The sequence below is a fragment of the Lytechinus pictus genome, chromosome 13 (genome assembly GCF_037042905.1).
Source record: "Lytechinus pictus isolate F3 Inbred chromosome 13, Lp3.0, whole genome shotgun sequence".
NCBI classification, from domain to species: Eukaryota; Metazoa; Echinodermata; class Echinoidea; order Temnopleuroida; family Toxopneustidae; genus Lytechinus; species Lytechinus pictus.
Window position 1 is genome coordinate 19,612,847 of NC_087257.1, and position 18,045 is coordinate 19,630,891.

Below are 18,045 nucleotides of genomic sequence, written 5' to 3' on the forward strand. Positions count from 1 at the left end.
CCTTCATCACTATTTCTGCTCGTTTTGCAGCTTTTCAATTCAGACCTCACCCAACACTTTTGAATCCTGCTCTTTTCGTGATGGTATGATCATATTAAACAAGCATGGTATCATTTTAAAGAAAATTAAATGATCTTGTAAATGATATTAAATATGCATTGTGTAGAATTGGGAGTTGGGAGAAATAATGGCCAAATTCAGATTTCCAAACTTTTTTTTGTTCGTTTTGCAGCTTTTCAATTCAGACCTCATCCAACACTTTTGAATCCTGCTCTTTTTATGATGGCATGATCATAACAAGCATAGTATCATTTAAAAGAGAATTAAATGATCTTTTGAATGATGTCAAATATGCATTGTGTAGAATTGGGAGTTGGGAGAAATTAATGGCCAAACTCAGATTTCCAAACTTTTTTGAGGGGTTTATATTTGGTTAAAATGCTCCATGGGGGTAATTATGTGTCTAATCAACATTGGGCATTTCTTTTGAGCATTTTTATTTATCCAGTGTGATGAAAATTGTGCCCATTCTAAAGTCATTGCTGCTTATTTTCTAACCTTACTGGACAATATGCTTCCCGCATTGGGTAAAATACTGCCCCAAATTAGTTGGAGTTACCCTCGAGCTGGTTAAAATTTTACCCAATATTTTGTACAGTGCAGGGGAGAGGAAGGAACAGTTCCCAACCCTGCTTTATAACCGAGAAAGAGAGAGAAAAAGAAATGTCCTCTAGTCCATTTATATTACTGACCCTATACCCCTATTAACCCTTCGAAATTAAATCTAAGTTCTTCAGTATTATCTTAATACTGATTAAGTATTGGAATTGTAAGCTCTTTTAATTTTGCGAATTTCTCGCTTCACGATAAAAAACCCAATTGTGTTTTCTTGCGAGAATTCCCTTGCTTACAAACATCAATACGGCGTTGTCTTGGAAACTGTTTTTAGCTTGAAAATGCACGTCTTTACAAATTATTATTTTTCTCATTTCCTCTTGCGAGTTCAAAATGTTCACTTTATATTGTGAAAATAGCCAATATCCTTGCTCGGCCGCTACACTATCACATAATTACCACTTCACTGGAACATCGTTATGTTGAGTATATTAAAGCTTATTTCGGGATTTGGTGAATATAAAAAACAGGATAAATAAATATTAAGTAGGTACGGTTTTGCAACTGGTAACAGGGATATCTTAGACAGTTTCCGCTGGCAATCGGCACATAAAGTAACCTTTCCAACGTTTTTTCTTCGCTAGGAAATGATTCTTGAATCAAATAGTGCGAGCGTCATTTTGGCTGTGAAAATGTACAAATTAACGAGTGTAATTACATGTTTTAGACTAGAAGGACACTCTATCTAAATAAATGATTTTACCCCACTTACTGTATAAAATTTAGGATTATCCAGGTTGTTTAGACAGGGGTGGGTGGGTAGCAGGCCAACGAGAGAGCGACTCCCAGGCACCCCCCCCCCCCCGGTTAACAAATCTGTTAACATAATAATGTGCTTTTCTCTCTCGATTTTCTGTACATTAGAAGGGGAATTGTAAACGATTACCGCTCTGCCAGGGAGTAGTTCAGTGGTTACAAAGTTGTAACTGATTATCTCAATAAGGGGTGAATGTTTGCGAACATAGTGAATTCGTAAACAGGGTTGCCAGAAAGTTCGCAAACAGGTTTCATGGTTGCAAACAGTTTTTCTTGTCGCAAAGAAATTTTTAACATGTTCAAAATCTATTTGCGAATCTATATTTCTGCAAACAGTTGCTACGGTTCGCAGTCGTAAGCATTTGCACACGGTAGATCTATCACTGGAGCTCTCTTTTAGTCGCCAATGATAGTGACCAAGAGATCACAAGTCATGGTTCCTGTATTGAATAGACCCCCTGATTAAAAATGTGCGTCAAACGTTTGCGAAAAAAATTTCCCCGTTTTAAAGCAGTTCGAAAATAATTGTCATGGATGTGAATCTATTATTCAATTAAAATGTTAATTGATGGCCTTGCGTGTAAATGTTTCCAATGAACACACAGTTTGTAGATTAATTCACAGCCTTTTGAAAACCAACGAATATACAAATGAATAAAATGTAACCCCAAAAAGGTCTTTATGGATTGACAAAAATTTGCATTGCATCCTTTCTTTCTATAAATTTTCACGCAAGTTTTAGTAGCCTTACACAAACTAAACAGCGTGTAAAACTACCATGACTACGGATGTTATCCCAAAAAACATCGTTATACGCCTTAAAGCCCCCTCACACCTAACCGAATTGCCTGAAATATGCCTTGCGATGGCTGGCGAAAGGCATATTTTAGAAATCGTTTTCAATGATAACTGAAAGTAAATCATAATTATTTACCCTTCGTGTTTGGGTTCGTACACCTCCTGAACTAACAGCTGCGATTATTCAAATTCGCGCGTAAATTTTGAACATGTTTAAAATTTCCCAACGAATTGAAAAATCGTAGGTCATCTGTTTGAATTCACATCTCTTATTCAGTCTGCGGTAATCGTTTTTTATCGTTCGCGTGCATTTCGTGCAGTTTTCCCATTCGTCACCCTGCGTCCGCTTACATTCGGTCAGGTGTGAGGGGGTTTTAAAGCGATACACCATTGTTTAATTGGGTACACATAACCGAGTGCATGGAACTATGATAGAAATGATTTTCTCCCTCGTCCGCGCGCACACGTCCACACGACACACACACACACATCTCATAAGGGTAGACACGCACATACACCCTCATTCACACATAAATATGTAAACGCATACCATTTGCAATGATCCGCGAACTGAGGACGTCCTCGGTTCGCTTAGTGTCCTCGTTTGAATATTAAGTTAAAAGTGCAAGTACCCGGTTGCCCATGTGAGCTGTAAGGACAGCCTCTCTCTCTCCCACACACATCTGCATACCCAAACACCCTCACACACATGCATCCCATCTATCAGCAAACATGCGAAAATTTGAAAAACAGTTGTGTCACAGTGCATCTCACTCACAACTTAATTCATTGTATCAAATTTGTCTTTGTTTTCTCTTGTTTCGTATCACCAGGATCGTTATTGCGCTGCGTAAAGGTGAATGACTACGTAATCTACCAAATCTAATGCGCTGAATATTCCTTAAAATGGGCATGACTGATGATAGCTTGAATGATTTAGAAAACCTTCACCTTCATTAATGGGATCTGTTGGTATCATCCTCTATTTTTCACTGGCTATTCAACTTAGAATTTGCATCTTTTTTCTCTCTATTTTCTTTATAAAGACTATAACGTCTATTCAGAATGATAACAACGATTCAAGGTGATATCTTGTATTTGGTCGGCTTGCGTTTCTTACTTAATGGCTTTATATTTTTTTTCTTTCATTATGGAGAGTTGTATTATTCTGTATTGGGTGGATGTAAAGAAAAAACAGGATTGGATAATTTGATAACGTTTTTCTTTTGTGTGCATGTGTGTGCGCGCTCGCACAAGAACCATATTATTCTTATCACTTATTCAGTTGAATCAAAGCAAGCTTTCTTCGTCTAATTTGCTGAAAGATATTTCATAATACAAGAAAAATTTAAAAAAAATCTGTCTTGAAAGAACGTGTTTTCATGAATATATGGAATAATAGCTTTAAAATTCTGCAATTAGGCCAAAGGGGTATCTAGGGGATCTGGGTTTTGGTTTTCTTACAATATTAGCGTTTAAATTCCGCAATTAAGCCAAAAGGGTAACAGTGGTATATGGGTTTTTGCGCCGAAAGGCAAGTTTGAACCATGGAGATTGTGGCCATGAGGGTGAATTCATGAATGTGGGAATCAAAAAGAAAATACAGCGATATATATTCATCATATCCTTTAACATGTCAAATCATCTCTTTTCTACTTCTCCTTGAATTCATGATGCTGTAATACTCGACTGGTTAAATTGACAGCGCACATTAGAGCGCATGCTATCAACTGCCTTTAAAAGCCATGTCATCGGTGAAAGAACCGGGAATCAAAGATGACTTTAGTATTAGATTGTGGATAATTGCACCTTTCACTGTCAAATCGTGGGAAGAACATTTAATGCGTAGAACGGTAGAGTGACATTAAGATGACAATATCCCTCTTTCTTTCTCATTTTGCAAAGGCTCTTCCGCTATTAGTGCCTCGCTGATTGTTGACAGAAGATCCACATTGTGAACTAATGGAGATCAGAAATAGAAATCGATAAAGGGATGTATCCATCTGACAGCCTGGGAGTACACCTAACATATTTGGCATACTTATATATTTGGCTGATCTTGATTACGCGTTCAAATTAGAATTATAAGTTGTGTACATTCTTACCTGGGATATCAGACCTTCGCTTAAAGTGCACTTTTTGTCAGTTACGAGGATTTTTTTTTTCAACTTGTTGCAACTTCGCTGAGCAAAATGCCCAACTCGTCGACAGACTCACCGGAAGGACCTGATGAAGGGGTGTCGGATGTGGTTTCCAAAACAATCTACGGTATATTGGGAACGGTGGGAATAATTGGGAATGGTCTTGTACTCGTCGTAATGATAGGAGTTCGGGAACTTCGTACTATCACCAACCTATTTATCGTCAACCAATCTGTGATTGACATGACGACTTCGATTCTCCTTCTAGCATCCTACTTGGCCCCACGTCCATCCCTCCCTTCACCGGAATGGGCCGCAATCTTTGTCTGCTCTGTATGGAACTCCGGCTATGTCTTCTGGGGAACCCTGATCAGCTCCACATTTAACCTTGTCATGGTGACGATAGAGAGGTACTTTGCGGTCGTGCATCCCATCAGGTACCGCAGGATGTTCAGCTACCGCCGCGCTGCAGCTATGGTCTCCATCCCCTGGCTGTTGGGGTTCGGATACGAGACCTACTGGGCCGCGGTCAATAGGTACTCCGATGGTCAATGCATAATTCACTATGACAGCTTTTTCGTGCAAGCATTCTTAGGTGTCTTCTCGTGTACGATCCAGTTCATCATCCCCCTCGCCATCATGGCTTTTGTTTATATCAACATCGCAAAAGTACTCCGGCAGAGGGTGGAAGATATCGCTCCTTGTCCACCTGCCACAAGCAGCCCCAACAACCATCAACAACCAACGCAGCAGCCAAACTACCGCCTCAAGGCTCGAAAGAATGTCATCAAGACTCTCCTGGTTGTCAGTATAACCTACGTCATATGTCTGACGCCTAATACCATCACCTACCTCCATTTCAATCTAGGAGGGGAACTTGATTTTGACGGACAGTTGTTTTACTTCACTGTGTACCTGGCTTTCTTGAACATGTGTGTAAATCCATTCATATACACTTTCAAGTACCACAAGTTTCAGAAGGGTTTAAGGAAACTGTTTCGGATCAAACGTGGCGGAAGTGTGGATGACCCAATCACGGCAACTGTTATTTCTGGTGGCGTCTAGATGTCTTAACGGTGAACCTGATGGAGATTTTAATAAAAAGAACACTGGTTGTTGGGCCTTTACAGGTTATGAACTTGCTGAAGGACCTTTTTTTTTTGTTCTTTGTATGATTTGAATACATTTTGAATTAAGAAAAGTTATTATTCAGCAGGGTGTCAAACTATCTAAAGAAAAAAAATTGAAAAATAATAGGTTTATGTATATAGACTCACAGGCTTATATATGGGCAAGATGAAAAGTTACTGAACTGAACATGATTATTTTATTTTTCGAAAATTATATTTTACATAAATCCAAAACAATCAACTATTGTAACATTGAAAATAGGATGACATTCTATCACCGGAAAATTCAGTTACTCGAGAGGCAAGTACATACTCTTTCAAGAATAACATATTTCACCTAAATTTGCGAAAAAAATGAATATTGATCTTTAATCGAATGTTTAATGTTAACATTCAGGGTTTTCATATGAATTACTATATACAACTCCACAAATTGTATACTTGAATGAAAGAATCTGCAAGCAATTGTTTATTACATTGAAGGTTCACTATTCAATCATATCACTGGCGCCTGACGATTTAGATCCGATGTATGTTTGGATGGTGAACCACTGTTTGTTAACCAAAAATTAACTCACCCTTCTACATTTTTCCTGTAGGGGGATACAGAAAGTATCCAGAGCGGCGCCGCGACGCGCCGATAAATTACACATTCTGTCAGCTACGCCTGCATTGCTGCCACCAGTGTGGCTAAGCTATCACTCCTTCTTATTCATGGCATTTCAATAAGTAGTGATGGATTAAAATTTTCCAATGTTTTATTCAGGCAATTGCTCGCTGTTAATCTTTCATATATATATATATATATATATATATATATATATATATATAAATATGTAAAGTTATACATGTACAACAGCTTTGGCAACTCTTTTTATTTATATTGTAAAGAAATGGATGAAGAGAACAATGGTAGGCTTTACTATATATATATATATATATATATATATATATATATATATATATATATATATATTTATATATATATATATATATATAAAATACTTCTGATACGGGGGTCCAACATTGCTCATAATAATAAAAAACGAAGTATTACAAATTTGACATGTGTGTATTGGTTTGATGCGCGTCTGCAACTCCTAAAAAATCTTAACTTGGGAGAAAAATATCAGATAAATAATTCAAGAGCATAGTGCATCATATATAATTTTTTAAGAAAAAATAAAACAGGAGAATAATTGTAACGTGTATGCCTACTACTATTGATTTACCACCTTCCAACATTTTCAACCTCCAGTAGATCTATTTATGATTCAATCTATGCCCCACATTTTATGATATAACGAGACCTACTTCTATACGAGGCCAATAAATGCATCTTCCATCTCCTAATGCCCCCCCCCCCTACTCCCTGCCCTTGACAACTTCATATAAAGAGAATAAGAAATCATATGGAGCCAAACTTTTATTTAAAAAAGCACGAAAGTAGACATCTTCTGATACTTATCTAATCTCATAAGATTTCGTTTTCTGTGAGGAATGAAGCTAGTTATTGTCATATTTAGTGATACTGTTTCTAATTAAGTCTGGTTTAAGCATAAAAAACAGATGAAAACATGATATGACATGTGAGAAAGGAAAAGGAAAATTATAAACTCTAAAGAAATCCATTGTACATGTTGTAGCGTTAAGAATACTTCAGAAGACCGCTCCGTCACTGTGCATTTTTGGTGCCTGTACATCAATAAACCTTCAGAGAGAACCTGATGAAGACTCATTTTCGGAAGCTGCAAGGGAGAATAATGAATACACACTATGAATAAAATGTGCAGTGTAACAATTATATTCATTTTATTTTCCAAAACCCTAATTTTTATGGCAATTCGGGAGGGGATCTTTTTTTAGGAACAGATAGATTTTCTATATCAAATTGAGGGTTTACTGTTTTCAAATGACATAGTTGTACTAAGATGTAATTGGCTAATAGTTGATTTTTTTTTCTTAAAAATCTGTATATATCCGCTATATAGAAGAGATTTCGTTTCATAGCATTTAGTTTACAAGTATATCCATTTTTATATGTAAATAAAAACATCTTTACAATAGAATAATGTAATTATAGTCGTACAAACTAAATGTGAAATGATCGATCTATAGGGGGCTCGAAAATATTTTTTTATTAAACAGCAGTGGTCGTTGGAAACCCAGCTGGTAGATTACAGCCCCTTATAAATTCTAAATATCATTTTGGGGGGAGAAAATGATATGATTGAAATCATTTTATGAAAAAAAAACCTTTATGACTTTCAATATGAATTATCATTTCGTGAAAAAGAGTTCGGTTTTGGGCACGCGTGGTGTATGCATGTGTGACATTTAAAAATGCGAATATGATCGCACGCAATGGATTGGCAAATGAAATGATTGCACATTTCATTTGCTTAAGTAGGAAACAATGGTGGACCTTTATTTGCATTTTAGTAACATGTTTGTGACATTGAATAAATGTCAAAGAAATTGTCATATTCTACGAGGCATCAAATGACTATACCAGTCCAATTTCTTAAGTTAAATAATACCACAGAGCAAGCAAACACATCATAAAGTGGAGATAATAAATATTCATGGTCTTTTAGGCTCATTGAATGCCCTGTTCTGAATTATATCGTTGTTTGGATAAAAGAAATCATGACTGCAGTGCATTAGGCAAATTTCATTTTATTTTTAAATGTCAACTAGAGAATGAAGCACAGCCTGCAGGGACAGAGGCGCATTTGCAAAACTGTTTCACCAAATCAGCAAATATTTGATCTTGATCAATAAAAAAGATAACATTTTCATCCTGACTACATTTCATGTAATGCAAAGACATTCTCTCTTGTTCAGATGAAAGATACTTACTATCACAAGTTGGTTTCTCAGTGTCCCTTAGGAAGCGGCAGCAAAATGTCTTTTTGCATTTCTCATTACCTTCAAAAATGGATAGATATTTTTTATGATATGATGAACTATCTTATGATCATGTTAATGTCTCATCGTTTATATTTCATGAACAACTATATTAAAATGACATTCGAAGAACATTTCAATAAAATGAAGCGATAAATGTGTTTCGTTTGAATAAAAATCATCAAAAGAAGTCGAGATGTAAATCTTGTAGTTAGATTCGTAAGTCTTCACGTTTTCGTGTTATTGCTATGTTGCAGCTATACTAGTGATTTTTTTATATACACAACATTCAACTCTCGACATTTTTTTCCTATAATGGCTGTTTTTTATGATTTTAGAAAACTTACCGTCGATTTTGAGGCACTCATCTTTGTAGAAGCATTTGGGTTTAGAAAACGCTAAAGGTCGCCAAGGAACAAGCCACCCTTGTGATTAAAAAAATACAATTTCAGTAATTCACATATTTTGTCACAGACTTTAAATGTAATGTGACCACTGACCTGCCTCCCAAAAAGAAAAAATAAGTCGCCATAGACGTTTCTCTGAAAATAGCCAAAATAGTAATTTGGTCTTCAAGAAGCAAAAGAGAGGAAATGAAAATAAATTTATCTGAAAGACTAACTGTTATCCTTCATATTGTTAGAATTTTAAGTTGTACAGTTGAATAAAAGACAATATCATGTTCGTACGCAGAATCTTTTTCCTCTGTGGCAAGACGCGTTAAAAAAAAATCTAAGAAATTCAAAAGCGAGGGAGCAAAGAGACCGAGCTTGTCAATGTATTTATAGAAAGTTTTCGCTCATGCCAATATGTAATCCTAATGTTAAAGTAACTTGTTATATGTTATAAGAAAGAAGACTGTGTATGTGTCTTAGTATGAGAAGGAAGGTGTGGATGTGTATCTGTGGGTTGGGTGTTTCCGTGTGTATGTGTGTTTCTAATGAATGTGATGGGGGTAGAGAGGGTTGGAATTTATTTAACCTTATTTCTTGTCTATTTTGCATGCATGTATATATTTACGATTATAATTTGTATTATTTTTAACAGGGCCCAATTGTAACCAGCTTTTCATCTTTGCTAATGTTTTTTTTATCATGTACAGCTAAATTGGTTACCCTGTGTAAAGATGTGAAGTGAATAGATTGAATAAATAAATAGGGCGCTTTTGCACAGTGAAACTGAAAAATATTATGCACACTTTGGTGACTTTTCTGAAAGTTTTCAGTAAAGCACCGTAAGTTTTCTAAATTTCAGGGGGAGGGGCAACTGTCCCTCCTCCCCCCCCCCCCCGGTGCGGGTTTATTTCCAATTGATCTAATGCCAATTTGTTCAATTGCCAACTCGTCTACTATCATTCACTATCCACATGGTCTAATTGCCAATTCGTCCACTCACCATTTCGTCTAATAGCCAGTCGGTCCATTAACCATTTAGTCCATTTACCATTTGGTCTAATTGGACTAAGTTTTAATTGTGCAAAATGATTGAAAATGAAATGGATACTAGACCAACTGGTTATGAGACGAAATGGTAATAGACGAAATTGTGATAAGACGAAGTGATGATTGGACCAAATGGTTGTTAGACGGACGGAATGGCATTGACTAAATGAAAGAAGACCATGTGATGAGTGGACGCGTTGTCAGTAGACGAATTGGCCGTTCATCCTGGTGCGGAAGGCCATGGACAAGACACAATATTTTCTTCGACACCTTTTTTGCGTACTGCACCTAGATTGCACGTCGGCTCATCTCAAGCTTAACGCTCTTAGTGAATTTATTCTGCGTTCAATTGAGTAATTATTGTTGTTGGTCAAATTTTAACAAGCTATTTATCATTCTAAAGCTTTAAAAAGTGCTTCTTCAATCCCAATAAAATACTTGAAAATTAACTTTCGGCGACTTACTGTTGGTTTTGGGGTGGCAGGTCACAAATATCAACTTAAATGTGTTCTATTACATGATCCTATATAATCTTCCCTATTATGTTCAATGAGGGACTCATGATTACCAACCCAATTCTCGTGCCATTCACTGATCATGCTGATAATGATTTTTTTTAATCAGATTCTCGAAACAGAATTGACAGAAACTCCATGTAAGAAAAATTGTAATAATAGGATATTTGGTGTTGTTATTGTCTGTACATTAGTATAATGCGTACTAGCTTTATGAGCAAATAAACATCCTGAAAAGCGTGTCTAACTGTTACTGTTTTTAAATTACGGCGATGAGTTATTCCTATCATTATCTTGCTCTCATATCTTTTTTTTTTCATTTTTCTCCGTCACAAAGATTCCTCCCCCTCCACGTGTCACATTTTACTTTCTACCCAACTAATATCCATCACATATTTTTTTTTGTTCTACTTACAGACTATTACATATAACCAAAGTCTCATATTGTTTTATATTATTATGAAATGAGATATAATTTGAACTAAAAATTTTGGGGGAAAAATTGCATTTTAGCCATAAGGGTCTATTGGAGTACATGGAATAGTAGTCCTTGCCTTGCATCACTATATGACATCATCACTTTGAAGTAGTCTCCAATGGGTATAGTGATAACCAACTATTTTACAACTTTTTAAAAATTCTTAACTTTGTTATTGTTTGTCCGATATTGTTCAAACTTTCACCTATATACTTGTCTGATTTCCCCCATTATTAAACACGCCTTTCCATTTGGGTTGGATTCCCTTTCAATCAGATTCCTTACCATTACTGTCAGCCTCTTCATAGATGGGAGCCGACATGGTGGAGAACACCAGTGCAAACAGGAAGAACAATGCCGCAGTACGTTGGTCCATTGATATGGTAATGTCCTGGTTAAAGGATAGGCATGATAGGGGAAAAAATTGATCACCACTCTTATATTTCAACTGCTCAAAAAAATACAATGATCATACTACGGCTCTCTTAGAAAAGTATTCGAAAAAAAAGCATACGGGGGAAATTCAAACCACAAATCTCTTAAACTTTACCCGGCATAAGGCATTGCATATTCATTGTTCAACTCTTCAAGTGCACACTCTTAAAACGGATTGTTCAAAATTACCTTTCTTTTGGTTGATATGTGTCCGACCGAGACAAATTGTCAAAATCAATCAAATCATTGGTTAAAATCTACCAGGAATTGGATTGATTTTGACCAGATCTATCTGTCGGACTGCAGTCATATTAACCAAGAGAATGATCATTTGACCAATCCTCTTTAAAGTGTAAATGTGTAATCAAATTTAAATTATTTTCAATAATCAAACTTCATGTAATTTAGCCTTTCCGCAGCCATGCGTTATTTTAAAACAATATATCTATACCATTTTTAATACTGCTACTACTATTACTACAGTATTTTGAGAAATTTTACCCAACAAACTTGCAAATTTCCAACCAACAATTGGGTTAATCTTAGTGCAAACACGTGAAAATCCCATTAACCTACCATCATTATTTAATTTATTTAATTCATCATTAATTATTTATTAAAGTAGCGATTCTTACCTGCACCTTAGCTCTCCAAACTCCAGTACTAAGCTCTCCAAACTGCAGCAATCAACCAAAATCCGAAATGCGACTCAAATGAAAACACGAAGTAATCTTCACTTAAGTGGCTTTCATTTTTTGTAGAAACCCGACTAGATTATTTTCTTTCTTGATTCAACGATGATCAATAATATTCAGCAGCCATACGGTACGGGGTACATGAAAATAGTACTTGTACTATCATTTTTCATATGGATTCTTAATTTCAAAATGTTCTTGTAAAATGTTTTCCATATTTTTTTTCAGTGAGAACATGTCGCGGAATGGAAGGGAGAAAAACTTTACGTCCGGGAGGACTATCAATTATGTTCTGCGCCAGGAAATGTCCTTTCAAAAATAATATGTACCAGTACCTTCAACCTGTTTGAACTGCACCAGATCGAGACCTAAATTTTTTTCTGAATGTGTAATCAAATTTGAATTATATTCAATAATCAAACTTCATGTAATTCAGCCTTTCCGCAGCCATGCGTTATTTTAAATCAATATATCTATACCATTTTAATATAACTACAGCATTCTGAGATATTTTACTCAACAAACTTGCAAATTCCCACCCAACAATTGGGTTAATCTTAGTGCAAACACTTGAAATCCCATTAACCTACCATCATTATTTTTTATAAATATAATAAATGATGAATGTATATATTTATATTTTTCATAACAAATTGATTTATGTATGAACTTATGTTTACAAGAAAAATATGTGATGAAATGGAAGAAAATAAATGTTTTATTTGAATTGAATTGAATTATTCATTAAAGTAGCGATTCTAACCTGTACCTTAGCTCTCCAAGCTCCAGCAATCAACCAAAATCCGAAATGCGACTCAGATGAAAACACAAAGTGATCTTTACTTAAAGTGGCTTTCATTTTTTGTAGAAATCCGACTAGATTAATGTTTCTTTCTTGATTCAACGATGATCAATAATATTCAGCAGCCATACGGTACGGGGTACATGAAAAGAGTACTAGTACTATCATTTTCCATATGGATTCTTATTTTCAAAATGTTGTTTTAAAAATTAATGTTTTCCATATTTTTTTTCAGTAAGAACATGTCGCGGAATGGAATGGTGAAAAACGTTGCGTCCGGGAAGGCTATCAATTATGTTCTGCGCCAGGAAATGTCCTTTCAAAAATGATATCTACCAGTACCTTCAACCAGTTTGAACAGCACCAGATCGAGACCTGATTTTGTCTGATAGTTAATGGTTTCTTATCCAGGATGCAACATGTGCATGATGTGTATCACTTATTCCATCTGCCTCCTTGTCTTCACCTCTTCCTATATCACTCGCTTTAGCCCCCCCCCCCCTCTCACCTTTTATATCCCACCCCGCCATCTCCCTCTCTTTCTCATCCTATCTGCCCCCTCTCCCTATGTATCTCCCCGCCTATCCCCCTCCTCCTCTCCTGTCCTTTTCTTCCCCTCCTTTTCCTATCTCTCTCTCTCTCTCTCTCTCTCCCTCTCCATCTTACTCTTTCTAATTCTCTCTATCCCTCTTCCCATCCCCATCTCCATAGCAGTGACATCGATTGCCATTGCATTGTGGTTAAGCGCGGCTGACTGGTTGCCATTAGTACACGTCACGTTAAAACCACAAACTATTCAATTTTGAACGATCCTGCCATATAAGCATGATGAGTGGCAGAAATGAATTATATATTTGCCGTTCGATTAATTCACATCATCGGTTATTGAGAAAAACTTCAAGAATAAAGTGCAATACCCCGAAATTTCCTAATTGGAAAATTACTTGAGCAGAAGATACTTTACCGAAATATTGCTTACAATAGAAAATTTCACAACTTTTTCATTGGTAATAGTATTTTTTTAATTCCTAACAGAGAATACCTACACTTCCATTTGAGCGCTCGAAGTTTGAGGAATGCTGATTGAACCCAGGCTGTAAAAACGGGGGGGGAGTGGACCTTGGCCATTTTAATCGGAATTTTAAATGTTAAAGTTTTCATGTATGATAATACCTAAATACCTGATAGAATGAACTTGTTCTATGAGTTCTTAATCAATATAAATATTAAGACATTCTTTTGACTTATAGTAGAAATTCTCATTGTTTTCGTTTTACTTACATTTTTCTTAAGACGATTTCTCTTATACCACTTATCTAGCGTGTTTACAGTATTTTGTAAATTTAGAGTAACATTCTGGATATTATCACCAGTAACATAGATAACTACATCATCAGCCTAAATAGAACATCCAACATCATGAATACCACCTGATATATCGTTTATAAATAACAGAAATAGAACAGGAGCAAGAACAATGCCCTGTGGTACCCCAATGATAATTCCTTTATTGAAGAGTTTTGACCTTTTGAACAAACAAGTTGTTTTCTCTCAGTAATATAGTTAGAAAACCATTGTAATTCTTTGTCATAAATACCATATTTCTCTAGTTTAAACAGGGGCAAATCATGATTAACACAGTCGAAACATTTTGAGATTTCGAGAAAACAGTGAACCAATTAATTCTTTATTATTAAGAGCATCATAAAAATCATCAATTACCCGGTGACGGCAAGTGATTGTAGAATGGTGAGGAATAAATGCATATTTTTATCTATATTTATCATATCATTATCTTAAAGATAGTTTAGTAATTGCAATTGAACTTCTCTTTTCTATAATTTTAGATACGTGGCATACAAAATATATAGGGAGATAGTTCGTAATATCATCTTTGTTCCCTTGCCCTTATATACAGAGTTAGTGTGGGTAATCTTCCAATCACATGGTATTTGACCTGTGTTGAGACTTGGATTAACAATAGAACATAGATATTCATATACATAGGGAGCAGCAAGTGTAAGTAATTTGGCATCGAAATCCGATACGTCGAGATGACTGCTATTATCAAGGCTACTCAAATAATCTAAAAATGTTGAAGATTTTATTTATGCCATTTTTTAAGTGTGAATGTAGAATTATCAAGTCTCTTTGCCTATATTAGTGAAATAATCATTCATAACATTGCAGTCAATGCTACAACTTTCTGAGTGAAAATCTTTATTTGTAACCTTTAAATTATGCGCTATTCGATCAGACCTTGTACTGACCAATGCTGTACACTCACACAGGCGAAATTGAATGTATACCGATCAACGTGATAGCGTTATTTCCATTGACATACAATTTGGAGTCGAGATTGTTGATGTGACCGTATCATGACAAGGAAGCAGTACATCACTATAAATTAAAGCTCGTACACTTACTGGTCAAATGTCATTGCACCACATTGAGAGTTATTTCTAATTGCATGTACCTACTTAGAGTGACATTAATATTCCATGCAAGCCTTAACACAGTTATTAATAATGGTTCAATACCCATGTTCTATTTACAGTAAGCATGGTAAGTAGGTAAACAAAAAAGAACCAAAAGGCATTATCATGTACTGGATGTTCCCAAATGGGTGCATGTAAATAGACTTATGATTCAGATGTACTCTTTGAAAACTGGCTCTGTCCTATGTGCTTGATGTAACAGCTTCCCTTTTTGAATAATGTAGATGAAGTAAAATGAAATGTTGACATCGACATAAAATGCAGTGAGATGTTAGCAAGTACATGTACATGTAGTAAAGATGAGTCGAATAGCAATTTTAAATTAAACGCAATCAAAGGAATCAAACCTGCTCATCTCAATGTTAGGAGTCTGGTAGATAAGGTTGCTGATATACAAACTTTGCTTAGTATATACATATATATATTCAGTTTGTCTGAACATGGTTGACAGAAGAATATTCTGATAGTTTGCTTTCTGTTGAAGAATATAAGATTGAGAGAAGAGATAGGAGCATCCATGGAGGAGGAGTGGGATGTTATATATCTGAAAATACTTCCTGCGTGAGAAGAAAAGATCTTGAACTTGTAACATTAGAAATATTGTGGCTCGAATTGCTGCGTGCCAATATAGCAGCTCACTGTTCGTTGGTATATTGTATAGGAAACCTGATAGTCACTTAGAATTCTTTGAGAGTTTATAATAAAATCTCGAGAAAGTATTTGCAAAGTCATGCAATGTTATTATACTTGGGGATTTCAGCTGTAAAATGTTAACTGTTTAATAATCTGTCAAAAAAGTAGATAAAATATATGTAGGTTTAGGTATGAAGTCTCAATTTTTGCCGTTCGCGCTTCGCGTTCGCATTAATTGTTTGATTATATACTTATACCGTTCATGATTGATAAAAGTGCATAGAATGTTATTATTTTAGGCCGGAACGTCAAACAATTTTCAGCTTGCGGTTCGCGCTCGCATTATTTAATCATTGAAATATGTACCGACTTAATGGCTAACTGCAAAACGTCCTTAACAGGTCCCTTTTCGACAAGGCCAGAACGCATTATATAAATTTCTGCTCGAGTTTCGCGCTCGCAGTAATTATATAGTTACATACGCATCTTGTTCAGGTTCACAAACATTGCCCAGGATGTTCAATTTTCAGGACAAAATACATGAAATTTCAAAATTGTTTAGCTCGCGCTCACACAACTTAAATAGTACTTATGAAATTATTACACATTTATGTTGTTTATAAGAATAAAGGTAAGAAATTACTGTAAGGACATGGGCGTTTTGCCCCCCCCCCAAAAAAAAAAAAAATAATAATAATAATTATTCACGATCAAGAAAAAAAAGAGAAAAGGAAAGGGATGAGTGAAATATAATATTATTTTCCAAATATGTCAAAATCTATCACGAACTTGGATATTTGTAATAAAAATGTCAACATTTTTGCTCACTCGCTTCGCTCGCTCGTAAATTCTTATTAATTTTACGCGATACGCCATATCGAGCCCCCTCAAAATGTTTGGCTCATTACGCCACTAGGACAACCCCTTCAAAGAACCAAACAAAAATCAACTTTGAGCGGCCGATCGGGGAAAATATGGGTGAAAAAAATCGCCCCCTCCCCTTTTGGCGGAGGCTGGATCCGCCCCTGGATGTAACTTATAAAACACGATATTCAGAACAATGTCCCCTTCATATACCCTGCCCAAGGGCGGATTATAAGAGAAAATCTTTTGAATATGTTGCTTCCGTGTTTTTTAATTCGCTCCCTTACTTATTTATTTATTTATTTGTTTAAAAACAGGGAAGCCCATTCAATAATGTGTTGATCTCACATGAGGCCCTATGACAATGTACATAGCATAACATAACAATTATAACAATTCATTTACATTTTCCCTTGTGATATACAAAATTGCACGTCCCTCCATGCATTAAAAAACATTGTAAATCATTAAGATTCTGATGTCATGCATGTAATTATACTGAATAACTTGATATAAATATTATATCCTTTTCTGTTGCAATAAGGTAAATGGTGTTTTGATTACTTTATATGATTATCATTACCTCAAATCCTTGCATATTCTTGAACTTCATGTCTAATTTTTTTTTACTTATGATTTTCCATTTCCATTCACTTTGATTTCAGACCATGTGTTGATATCAGTCGAATAAAAAATCAATTTCTTCAGTACTATTATACATACTGTCACCAGCTCCCCTGCCCAGTACGAAACGGCTTTGCGCATCGTGCCGGTCGAGATAATAGGGCATTTTCGCAATCTCTACGGAGAAGCTTTCTATAACGCAGAAGATCTTTTGTCAAAAGCCCTTCAATGACAAAACAGTCTTTGTCGAGAATCGGTGAATCAAAACAGCAGTGTCGTCCTGGACTCTAGACAAACGAAATATTGGCAACTTTTCATCCGGTCCGAATCACCGGACGGTCTGTTATCCTGGTCCCCCAACTTTCGACAAAAACCTCCTCTCAGCTGTCCATTGTGATTTGACTTGCATTTTCATAAGGATTGGTGCGTTGTTGAAAGCGTCTGCGTTGTGAGTGCGAAAATAAGTTGATGGTAAGAGAATAAAATACTGACACATGCTCCATTCGAATAAACCTCGCTATGCGAAAAATGGATTAATATGAGAGGGCGCGAGGACTTCCCAAAAGACCAATTTTCATCCGGCTAGATTATACACCGCTGTACGAAGGGAAAAGCAGTGTCAAAATCGGGTTTTACATAAGAACTTTAT

The 18,045-nt window shown here is 35.7% G+C and overlaps 2 protein-coding genes across 2 annotated transcripts; one reads left to right on the top strand and one right to left on the bottom strand.

Annotated features, from left to right (window-relative positions):
• The first annotated feature begins 4,421 nt into the window (after nucleotides 1-4,421).
• On the top strand, nucleotides 4,422-5,435 carry LOC129274621 (galanin receptor 2a-like). The gene has a single exon (XM_054911399.2). The coding sequence runs from the start codon at nucleotides 4,422-4,424 to the stop codon at nucleotides 5,433-5,435; it is 1,014 nt and encodes a 337-aa protein (XP_054767374.2).
• A 1,723-nt stretch (nucleotides 5,436-7,158) lies between these two features.
• Nucleotides 7,159-12,056, bottom strand: LOC129274622 (uncharacterized). The gene is made up of 5 exons (XM_064108857.1): nucleotides 11,916-12,056; nucleotides 11,131-11,236; nucleotides 8,758-8,835; nucleotides 8,363-8,431; nucleotides 7,159-7,248 (listed from the first exon to the last, which is right to left on the bottom strand). Exons 2-5 carry the CDS (start codon nucleotides 11,219-11,221, stop codon nucleotides 7,214-7,216), a joined length of 273 nt encoding a protein of 90 aa, XP_063964927.1. The 5' UTR covers nucleotides 11,222-11,236; nucleotides 11,916-12,056; the 3' UTR covers nucleotides 7,159-7,213.
• Nucleotides 12,057-18,045: the final 5,989 nt, after the last annotated feature.